This window comes from Mustela putorius, unplaced genomic scaffold (assembly GCF_011764305.1).
Source record: "Mustela putorius furo isolate JIRA1106 unplaced genomic scaffold, ASM1176430v1.1 tig00003859_pilon_pilon_pilon, whole genome shotgun sequence".
NCBI lineage: Eukaryota > Metazoa > Chordata > Mammalia > Carnivora > Mustelidae > Mustela > Mustela putorius.
The window spans coordinates 30,623,172-30,635,179 of NW_025422011.1; the positions used below are offsets into that span (position 1 = coordinate 30,623,172).

The 12,008-nt window shown below is 34.2% G+C and overlaps 1 protein-coding gene across 5 annotated transcripts in view; it reads right to left on the minus strand.

Moving 5' to 3' along the window:
• The window catches only part of USP47 (ubiquitin specific peptidase 47), a 111,219-nt gene that overhangs the window by 45,816 nt on the left and 53,395 nt on the right, over window positions 1-12,008 (minus strand). For all 5 annotated transcript variants that reach the window (XM_045065821.1, XM_045065820.1, XM_045065818.1 and 2 more), the window contains 4 exons: window positions 9,446-9,542; window positions 7,393-7,538; window positions 6,778-6,857; window positions 4,090-4,239 (listed from right to left, as the gene is read on the minus strand). In XM_045065821.1, coding sequence (XP_044921756.1) covers window positions 4,090-4,239; window positions 6,778-6,857; window positions 7,393-7,538; window positions 9,446-9,542 — 473 coding nt within the window. The remainder of the gene's footprint in view (window positions 1-4,089; window positions 4,240-6,777; window positions 6,858-7,392; window positions 7,539-9,445; window positions 9,543-12,008) is intronic.

Consider the following 12,008-nt stretch of genomic DNA (forward strand, 5'->3'; position numbering starts at 1 on the left):
CTAAAATTTATGGATAAATAGAAAAGCTCTTCCCTAGTTAATGCCAAATGTGAGGTTATATCATTTTTAATTTGTGAAATATGCTTTCATAGTTAACTGATAAAAATTATACTTCTACTTTTTATGTATTGCTAGCATGTATTTAAAACTATCTCATTATAAAAATATATTCTCAAATGTGGTTGGCAATAAGCAGAGTCAAGGTTTCTTTGATCATGAAATTCAGAGAGACTGGTTTAGACAGCTCTAATCAATGAAAATAAAAGGTTCTAGTTACCTCACAAATCATTAGCAACAATTCTTTTTAAAGGTCACTAAAAGGAATTTTTCAGCCGACATTGATTTTTCAGGATTAAGGATATATGTAAAACAAGAGTAAATTATAACACGTTTTAGTATTGTCACTCACCCTCAACCTCCCCAGGACATAAACAGTGATGAAACAAAGTAGAGATAATCTTTAAATCACCTATTCTAGTGCAGAGCTTCCCACAATAGTTACTCAGAATAGTATCCCTTAAAATAGTCACAAATATCCCAGAGGGAAAAAAAAAAGTTAGGTTAAGCATAGTTAAGCAAATTTCTCTAGTACAGGAATCCTCAAGGCATTTAAAATAAAATATGCATAGCAAATTTCCCAAAGACGATTACAGTTGCACTGTTTCCCAAATTTAATCAAAGAAGTCTTCTCTTAATTTTCTATTAAATCCTGTTGGAGATGAGTGTTAAACAGAAGTCAGTCTGAGAGGTAAGAGGGTGCCAAAAGAACCCTTAAATACTGATTCCCTACATGGCCAGGTAAAATGAAGACCAGAAATTTAATAAATAGCATAGTTATAATGACTAAAAAATAATTCAATGAACAAATTATGAAAAGCTTTTTTAAAACTGAGGGCGATTCCTAGCACTCATTAAAAAAGCAGTCTGCTATCAGTCATGCTGAAAGATGACCATAAACATTTATTATAAATGTCATAATGACAAATTAGCTAAATGCTATTTCCATTCGTATTTTAAGCTTAAATATCACTCAAGTTAATTTATTTGAACACGAAGATAAAACAAGTCTAGAAATTGGATGCTGCAGATGAAGGTTAATAAAACTTTAATTTTTAATAGAACCTTGCACTTAATTGCCTGAAATTAAGCATCATGTGTTAACCTCACTATATACACATATCTATTATATTGTGGCTCACTAAAAGAACCCAGAGTAAATTGAACACAGAATTATCGGTGTTGCATGTGTATGTACGTACATGTGATTATGTGTGTGCGCATATCCAATAAGACAAATATACCAGAGTCCGTGAATAAAAGTAGGAAAATAAATTTTAAAAGAGTTCAAGACAAATTAAGCAAAATATTATATGTAGTCTGAATAAGATTCAACCAGATTTTTATAATCCACATTTATACTTAATTCTTTTTAAAACACACAGAATTAACAAAATACACAATGGCAAGCAGTGATATAAAACTCATTTTAGATATTGTGTGATGATTTCTGTAGATTAAGAAACGTAGATTATCGGTTTAGAATTCAGAAAACAATGGGAATTCACTTACCTCTAACTAAAGTTCTTTGAAGGTAGTATCCTCCTTAGAACCCCTATCTTGGGTAGTTCACCTGCTGTAATTTCCCCAAAGAGATTCCAACAAAGTCTAGCAAGTTTTAAGTGCCCTTCTGCAAGCCCTATTAGCGCATGTGTGTTATATAAACTTGCTTACATACTGCGTCATAGCTGTAACCTCCAATTCCCACTGAATCACCACCACCATCACTACCACCACCATTCATGTATCAATGGAGGACACCACCTTTGGAGAACTCCATTTGGAAATGTGTCTTTTTTCACTTCCCAGAAGTATCCTCCAAAGTGCCTCACTGCTAAATCTATAATGTAGTTGAGAGAGTGGTGGTAATTCGGCAGGCAAGAAAATGAGGACACAAAGATTTAGCTAAGCAATTGGACTTGATTACTCAAACACAGTATCCCAACATAACAAAACAAATAACATTAGCCTCCTCAACACTCAATTAATACATAAAAACATTAAACTGAATGTTTACATGAAAAAGCTTTCATAAAAAATACTTTCATAACCAAAGCAGAAAATATCGTCTTTATCATCTGGGACTACCAAATATTTCCCTAGTGTATTTTACTAAAGAAGTACCAATATTTAGGGGCACCTGGGTGGCTCAGTCATTAAGCGTCTGCCTTCGGCTCAGGTCATGATCCCAGGGTCCTGGGATCCAGCCTCGAGTCCTGCTCCCTGCTCAGTGGGAAGCCTGCTTCTCCCTCTACCACTTCCCCTGTTGTGTTCCCTCTCTCCCTGTGTGTGTCAAATAAATAAATAAAATCTTAAAAAAAAAAAAAAGAAAAGAAGAAGAAGAAGAAGTGGTGGCAATATTTAAAAATGAATTAGGAAATAAGTCATTGAAAGACAAATGTTAATAATTTTTTAATATGCCCCTCCTACCTTAAACAATTAAAAAAAAAAGGAAGTAAAAACTGTCCAAACAAAAATAGAAAATAAAACAAGCCACTCACACCAAGCCCAATCACACAGACCTAGGATGGCAGTTTACAAAGGGTACTATTAACGAAATTTTTCAAATCTATTCAGGAAACTGACTGAAACATAGTACAGGAAAGAAGACTTGGTCTTAATACTACCAAGAAAAGGTCTTCTACTTGGATTCCCACCAACTGATTCCATAACTTCTTATCAATTATTTCTTGAAAGCCATGTGAGAGTAGGGAGAAAAGCAAAGGGAAACAACTGTCTGAGGGGCCAGAGGACCAAAGCATTTTGGAAGCACTATTACAGAGGATAAAGTGTGGAGTAGCTTTAAAATCACTGATTTCAGCTACAAGCCAGCATCAGATTGGTAACAACATAGACGAGGCCCAAAACAATATAGCTCTGAAAGTGTCCCCTGGCTCATAATAAATTCAGAATAAATATTTCTGAACACTGTAATTTTCAAAATCAACTTAACTCTTTCCATGGCTCTCCTTTTGTATCAGTAGATACAATAAAATGCAACAACAAAATGATCAAAAACCAATTGAAGAATGGATAAGACAATGAGAAAACCTTAGATAATCTCCCAGTTGTATTCTCAGTATATAATTAAGCTTATTTTTAATTAATCAATTAACTATATCAGATTCTTCAAATTATTGTACTTCTATGATGCATGGTTTTTAAATTAAATTTTAGAATAAGGATGTTCCTTTAAAAAATGTGGCCTCTGTCTACCCTAAAAACCAGAGGTTATTTTTCCAATTTAAAAAATATATGATGGGGCGTCTGGGTGGCTCAGTGGGTTAAGCCACTGCCTTCGGCTCGGGTCATGATCCCAGGGTCCTGGGCTCAAGTCCCGCATTGGGCTTTCTGCTCAGCAGGGAACCTGCTTCTCTCCGCCCACCCCCTCCACTCTGCCTGCCTCTCTGCCTACTTGTGATCTCTGTCAAATAAATAAATAAAATCTTTGAAAAAAAATAAAAATAAAAAATATATGAAACAGGACATCTGGGCGGCTGTCAGTTAAGTGTCTGCCTTTGGCTCAGGTCATGATCTCAGAGTTCTGTGATCAAGCCCCTTGTTGGGCTCCTTGCTTGGTGAGGAGTCTGCTTCTCCCTCTCCCTTCTTCCCCTCAACCCCCTTCTCATAAATAAAATCTTCAAAAAATATATATATATATGGAATATACACAAAACAAAAAGTACTTTCCAATACACAAAATGGTCACAAAAGAGCATTTATAAAATGGACTCTTTGGAGGTTAGAAGAAAAATAAAAGGATAAAGTGAAACAAACTAGTCATCTATCAGAAAAAATAAAATTCTGAACCATGAAGCAGTACATTTGCATTGAATTTCCCTTTTATACATGCACTATTAGGACTCACTGAAGGGTCAAAAATCTTCTAGATCTTGCTAGTTTAAGTGCAGGAATTACTAACAACCCAAGAAGGTGTATCTAGGATGATACTTACCTTACAACAGATTATACCACTGTGCTATTATGTATTCTGTGTATGGATACACAAGCAGTCAGCTGAAAGGTACACACCACACTAGCAAATGCTTGACTGGACCCATAAGGCCGGATGACCAATGGAATATCAAGATACGTGTCGATTCTCCAGCCCTCATAACCACATTCCAGACACCTCACGTAGTCCTTCAGCTTGCCTTGATATAGTTCATTTATAAGATCAGCCTAAAAATAAGAATATTAAAAAGTGTTCCTTAAAAATTATTTTTAAAATACATAAAACACAATAATTCCTGCTTTTAAAGATAAGTTTCAAAGGCTACTCATTCTTTACTGCTTAAGTTTTAGAGAGCTTTAAGATTTATCTAAAATTTTATTTTAAAAATGAAGGCTTGACAAAAATTAAACATCAAAAAAATTAGATTAACACTAATTTAAGAATCAATGTACAAAAATTAACTAGTTCAATTCTCTTATCACTAAAAACCCCACTAATAAAATGGTTTGTTGAAATCGATTTATTATACTATTATACTATTAAGCTTCATATTATCTTTTCATTAGGTTGAGAATACATCTCATCTATCACTTTAGGCATGTTGATAATTACATAACTAACTAACCAGCTAGTTTTATAGCTTAATACATGCATACCACTACTCTCACAATACTATATTCTGATTCCTATAATCCTATCTTCTAGCTCAAGGTACAAATAAAACTTTTTAACTTTCAGTAACAGACATAAAACAATTTTAAAGAGAAACATTATACTGCAAATTTTCTTTAAAAAGGTACAGACATTTTTAAAAAATTCTATCTCCATCAAAATATCCTCATTTAAAAGAATGGATCTCTCACTAAGTCCCCAAACTTAGCAAACTTGGGCTTCTGTCCCAATAAAGATAGGTAATTCCTTTAGTAAGGCCCTCCAAGTGAATGTCTCGCCTCAAAATTCTTTTACCAAAATTTGGGAATGCAAAGGGAATACCCTAATTGATCTTTCAGTGGAACTGTTGACCCAAAGAGGGACATAAAAAGGGTAAGAGTAACTTCAGACCTATGAAGAAGGAACAGCCCCTAATACCATATACATAAAGTTACTACAATATAATAGGACTAGGTAGAGAAACTAGATCACTAAGTAAACTTAATTTTTTTTCGAGATCTCTTAAGAATGGAAAAGAAGTAAAGCGTATTACAATTTACCTCTTTAAATTTCTCTCTCTCGAACTTTCTAGGGCTTATAAACCTTCAAACTAGGACCCATCATCATTGTCTATACTACCGCCATTTATTTAATGAAGCCTTCTTCATTCATCTGCTTCCATCATATTTGATAATATCTTCTGCATCTTACAGGGCATTTCTTTTCTTTTTTTTTTTTTTTTAAAGATTTTATTTATTTATTTGATAGAGTGAGACACAGCAAGAGAAGGAACACAAGCAGGAGGAGTGGGAGAGGGAGAAGCAGGCTTCCCACCGAATAGGGAGCCTGATGCAGAGCTTGATCCCAGGACCCTGAGATCATAACCTGAGCCAAAGGCAGATGCTTAACGACTGAGCTACCAAGGCACCCCATAAGGGGGCATTTTTAAGTGGTTCAAAGCAGCTTTTTTTTTTTTTTAAGATTTTATTTATTTATTTGACAGAGAGAGATCACAGGTAGGCAGAGAGGCAGGCAGAGAGAGAGAGGAGGAAACAGGCTCCCTGCTGAGCAGAGAGCCTGATGCGGGACTCGATCCCAGGACCCTGAGATCATGACCTGAGCCGAAGGCAGCAGCTTAACCCACTGAGCCACCCAGGCGCCCCACAAAGCAGCGTTTTTAAACAGATCTGTTAACAACCCAGTAAGAAAATAATGTGTATCTCAACACAGTATATCTAACTATAACAGAATTAGTACAAAATAATACTTACCCTTATTTTTGTGCTCTTCTCTTATACTTTCCTATACTATTCCATTTTTTTTTTAAGTGCTGATATAGATTGACTAAACTGAATTCATAACATACGAATGGATGACAGCCTACAGTTTGAAAACTCTGGCCCAAGCCATCATCATAATTCCAATCAGAGAGCAGACCCTCTAGGCTATCTTCCAGATTCTTCCTCCTTTTTTATGACTGTGATTCCACCCCTACCCTCATCATTAGAGCCACTATAATCCCTCCTCTTTACTGAGTTCCCAGACCCACCCAGTTCAGCCTTACTCTCCATCCCACAATGACATATTGAATGTTCTTCCCACTTCTAACCTGCTCTTTTCCTACTAGAAAAAGAACAAAGTCAGATTAATAGGAATCCTAAATGTCAAAAGCACATTTGGGTCATTAGCACATTAGGTCTCCTTGGTCAAAATGAAGGTAATATTCAACTATACTTAATCTGCTATACATTATAATACCTGTAATTTACTTGGTAAATATCTGAAAATACTGTTCAAAAATCATCCCCCCAAATCACACATACACATGTATGTATATATTTATACATGAATTATACAGTTTTCAAATAAAAAAGAGACCATCTAAACCACAGAAACCAACTTCCTTATTTTAAAGATGAGGAAACTGAGGTCTAGCATGGTTTAATGAGCATCTGTATGACTCAGTTAATGGCCAAGTGAGAACCTAGTACTTTCAGTTCCCCATTCAATACTGTTAACAACTGAATGCCAGAGTTTTAAAACATTTCAAAAGAATAAAAGTTACTTATGAATGATTTATTATAAAACATTCCCTTCAATCTGAGATCAATTACCTGTTCTGTTTGTTTCCATTTCTGTTCCAAAGCATCAAACATGACTCTGCACAGTTCTTGTACATCATGCTGCTGCCAAGCTATTTTAAGATAAAATTTAATTAAAAACAGTAATAAAGTGTAATGAAACATTAATTTGTTGTTTAAAAGCAAATTGTCAAAAACATAAAAAAGTCTACACAAAATAATTCTAAATTTAAAAAAGAACACACACTATACATTACAGTCATGAAAAGGTAATCACAAGGAAAAGATCAAGCAATCTTAGTATTTTATAAGTAACATATGCTTTATGGTGCTGTATTTGTTATTTTTGTTATGTTTCACTATAGAGTTAAGAAATATATTAAGAAAAACCTAGAACAAACTAAAAATTTTAATTTAAGTACACGAAAATAATTTAACCAAATTTACTTTACAAGAAAATTTTAATTGATCAAAAATTTATCCCTGGTGCTTAAATTTAAAAAAAATAAATTATTTTTAAATCTAAGCAAAAGGCAATGAGAAGGTTTATGGTAAATTAATTAAGCTATTAATATATTTGTTTATAATGCTGTCTCCTAGAATTCCTTTGAATATTAGAAACACTGATCATTATAAGAGAATTAGTACCCTCACTACTATCCCATCCAAAACTCCTTGTAACATCTGTGGTTTCAATTGCTCTCTTTTTGCTGGTCTGTAACAAAACAAAAAGCCTTTGGAGTTGGTATGGGATACTTGTCACTGGGTCTTCTTCAGATTCTTCAAATTCCCACCTATTAAAATAAAATTGAAATAATATGAAAATTATTCATAAAATATTTTTATTCTTTAAGGCATCATTAATATTAACATCATAATAATGTTAAGACCTTAAGTCTGGGGTTATACAGGATTTGGATATTAACTGAAGCAATTATTTAATAAAAGAGTAGTCTTTCCCTAATTCATAAATTCAGAAGAATTTTAGACTTTAACAAGAAAAGGCATGCAACACTAATGAAAGGCAAAACTCATCTAAAAGTAATCAAAGAATTTGAATTTGATCAAGACTCTTGTCCTAATTATTAATTCATAAAAGAGGTAACTGAACAACAGTAAATGACACTATAGCATTTAAGTATCAAAATCTAAAAAAACTGCAGGAGAAAGGATGTCAGTTTTCAATATATGTATTTTCATTTTTTAAAAAGATTTTTAAAAAAATTTTTAAGGATTTATTTGACAGAGCAGGCTCCCTGCTGAGAAGATAGCACAACATGGGGCTCGAGTCCAGGACCCTGAGATCATGACCTGAACCAAAGACAGAGGCTTTATTTAACCCACTGAGCCACCCAGGCGCCCCCAATATATGTATTTTCAAGGAATAAATTGCAAGGGGAAAAAAGATGGAAGGGAATTAAAAACAGATTAAGTAAATTAAGAATGTTATCAGTCATTTGCACTGTATGGCTCTTGTGTGGTTCCTGATTTGAACAGATTGTTTAAAAAAAAAATGAGGAAATCAGGAAAACCTTATTAGCCTTGATCTGAGATATATTTACCGATGATTCAATGGGAGTGTGCTTCCAAATAATTAGAATAGAGGATATTAGATAAAAAGGACTGATCATGAGTTGATAATATTCAAAGCTGGGTGATGGGTAAGGGGATTCATTATAATGTTCACAAGTAAATTTGGATGATGAGCTTCCATATGAATGGCCTGATATGTTGTCTGAGCAACACAACCAATATTCAAAGTTCCAAAAACACTTTAAATACATTTCACAGTAATTTCAAGGATGTTATTTAAGAGTAACACACAAAAAAGGAAAAATCAGTTAATGTGTACTTGAAAATGTCTTAAAAAAATAAGTTATGCATACCTTAAAGAAAACAAACAAAAAAAGAGTGTATTAAATGTAATACAGTAAGATACTCATAAAAATAACTGACTTTTAGGGTTTATTTAAATATGGATTTCCTTCATAGAGCATTTTAAAGTACCTGGTATATATGCCATCTTTTACACACACAGACACTTAAACACACACACACACACACACCCAAAGGAAAGCTGCATTACATTTTAATTAGAAACAAAGTTTAAAAAGACAACTTCGTTTCTTAAATTAAGACGTGAAAGGAAAGAATATGGTTCATATATTGAGATTATCTCAGAAAGCAGATAACATATTTCTTTATAAAGATGTTAAAGCTGTAAGTGAGTGAAAGCTTTAATACAGTAAGTAATCCCAACTGTAAATCTTACTCATTTTATCTTTTGCTGGTTTATGCATTTCTGGTTCTCTCTCTCTACAAATTTTTCATATGTCAGTCTCTTATAAGATCTTTTTCTTACATACTATTCAAGATGTCTTATGAAGTGAGAAATACCCCAAACTTAATAAATAGATACAAGATGGTAAATTAGATTAGTTAAAACCTACACTTTCATTATTTTTTTTTTTAAGATTTTATTTATTTATTTGACAAAGAGAGAGATCACAAGTAGGCAGAGGCAGGCAGAGAGAGAGGCGGAAGCAGGTGCCATGCTGAGCAGAGAGCCTGATGCGGGGCTTGATCCCAGGACCCTGAGACCATGGCAGGAGGCAGAGGCCCAACCCACTGAGCCACCCAGGTGCCCCTATACTTTCATTCTTAAGTCAATCTTATTTATAAATTTTTTTTGAATACTCACTTATATAATGCATTCCTAAATTCAGGAGTCATAAAAAGTGTCTGCAAAAGGCTATTCAAATAGCAAGTCATTGCTTGGTTTACTAATCCCACGTATCCTTTAAAAAGAAAACACAAATATATACAAATCAGCATTTACATTAAAATAACAAAAAGAAAACTTACTAAGAATTTAATGCACAGTAAAACTTGAGAGGTTAAGGTTACTTGGAAATTATTTTAGTTTCTTCAAAAGCAATAAGAAAGACCCCTTTTTCTAAAACATGTAGTATGTAAACCTTGTTTCTCAGAAAAAGTAAGTAATACTATTTTGTTAAATGTCCAGACATATGCATGGATATTATATAGCATTTAGTAAAATTTAAGAGGAGTATTTCAATATAGTATGTTTACTTGATATAAAAATAATCTTTGTTCCCCAAATTGATACACTGTTGATTAAAATGGAAAGGTATAAACACATTTGCTTTACTTATCACATACCCAAAACAGAAAGACCGAACTGAACCAGCTACCCATGCTATCAGGGTCTATAAACCAATTTATGCCAAGGATTAATAACATGAGATAAATTCATCATATAAAACTCAGAATGACTTCCTCTATTTTAATAAGCTCATGAAGTATGAGATTCTATACATCAGCACACTATGCAAAGAGTGACTATAAAGTAAGAGAAGTCAGAAATAGGGAAGAATAAAGAAAGGGAGTGGGGTAGGGAGGAAGGAAAAAAGGAGAAGCTTATAGGAACTTAAAATTCAATGATTAAAATTATATATGATTGGATATCGCTACCACTGTTGAGAACATTTTTGGAATTTCTCTTTTGAAGTAGATTTCAGGCCCAGTTTATGAGACACACATACACCAAAAAAAAATCAGTCTCATCATTTTAGTTATACCGCATTACATGAGCAAAATGTGGTAAACATGACGTAATAATTAAACTTATATACTCCCACTTAATACTGAATGACTTGGGTACCCCTCCCCCCCAAAAAAGCCTAAATCTTTTCTCAACAGATGCTGAAGGTGTTCACTGAAGCTTTTCAAAATACTTTTCTCAATTCCCCAATTATCAAAACGTCTTGAGAAATGCTAGACTCTACAGATAACTATCAATATATATTGATAAATACTTCATATTTAATACTGTGTTTATCAGGGCACCTGGGTGACTTAATCAGTTAAGTGTCCAACTTTTGCTTTTGGCATAGGTCACGATCTCAGGATTGTGAGATGGAACCCTCCATTAGGTTCCACACTGGGCATGAAGCCGGCTTAAGATTCTCTCTCCCTCTCAAAAAAAAAAAAAAAAATCCAAAAAACCTACTATGTCTATTCTGCTGTACATTGTTATAGAATTATAAACTATGACAATACCTAACCATCCCCTCCTGAGTTGTTCTCTTGGCACCCTGTCTTTAATCCATATTGGAGCCTTCAGCTCACTGTTCTGTAATGACCTATTTACTTACATGTCTTCCCCATCAGACTATGAGCGGAGGGATCAAATCTGATTTATTGCTCTAATACTTAGCACAGCAGCAGGTGCACTTAAGGGGGAAATGCCTATGACATACAGGTAATGCAAATCTCCATGGTGTATGCCCTGATTATTAATAATAAAGCATTATTTCATTCTTAGGTCATTTAAACAGACTCTTCCACAAAGACAACAGTGTTTTGGCCCGAGACCAGGCTCATTGGTCTACATCTTCTTTTTGGCTGAGAATGCCTGGAATTTCCTCTTCTCCATCTCCTTCCCCCAATCCCTCAACAACCGGGATGGATGAATGCTATTACTATTTTGTATACCTATAGACCAATCATTTATCATTCATGTGTGATCTTGTTTCCCTTCCCTGGGCTTAAGAAAGGGGGTGGTAGAAGAGGGTTTAAGAAAAAGAGGGAGCACTTAATTATTACCAATGCTCTTTATTTTCTCAATAGCAATAAAAATCATATAGAAAAAAACTATGGTTATGTGTACTTGATTTAGCACCACATCTGCACAGAATGAACAGAGTTCCACATAAAGGTAATATTTGCCAAAACTATGAAGATTTTAGTGATACTAATAAAAGTGCTACTGAGTAATAGAAATCTTAAGTCATTAAATCAAAGAACTTCAAATGACAACTGTTATCAAACGGGTCCTATATCTGAAACAGCTGTGAGTCAATACTGTAAGTGTGAGCCCCTAAGGGAGAAGAAGGTGAAAACATGTCACTCTGCAAGCGGCACATGTGGAAAGAAATCCTAAACAGACCTGCAGTTAATGAAGTAGCCATCAATTAGGCCAAATCAAGAATGCAGAATGCAAAAGGTCAACTCCTAGAGCTGGTAAAATAAAAGAACTGCTAAAGAAACTGGCCAAGAATAGTTATCAAGGATTCAGATAATGGATCTGAAACTATGTAACCCTAGTTACATAGTTTCTAATCACCTGCAAGTCCACATTAGCCTTCAATCTGCTTTATGTTCACATACACAATATCCCACCCCTACCCGCCACTACACTACCTCCTATCAACAGTGGCTGGCTATCCCAGGGGGATTTG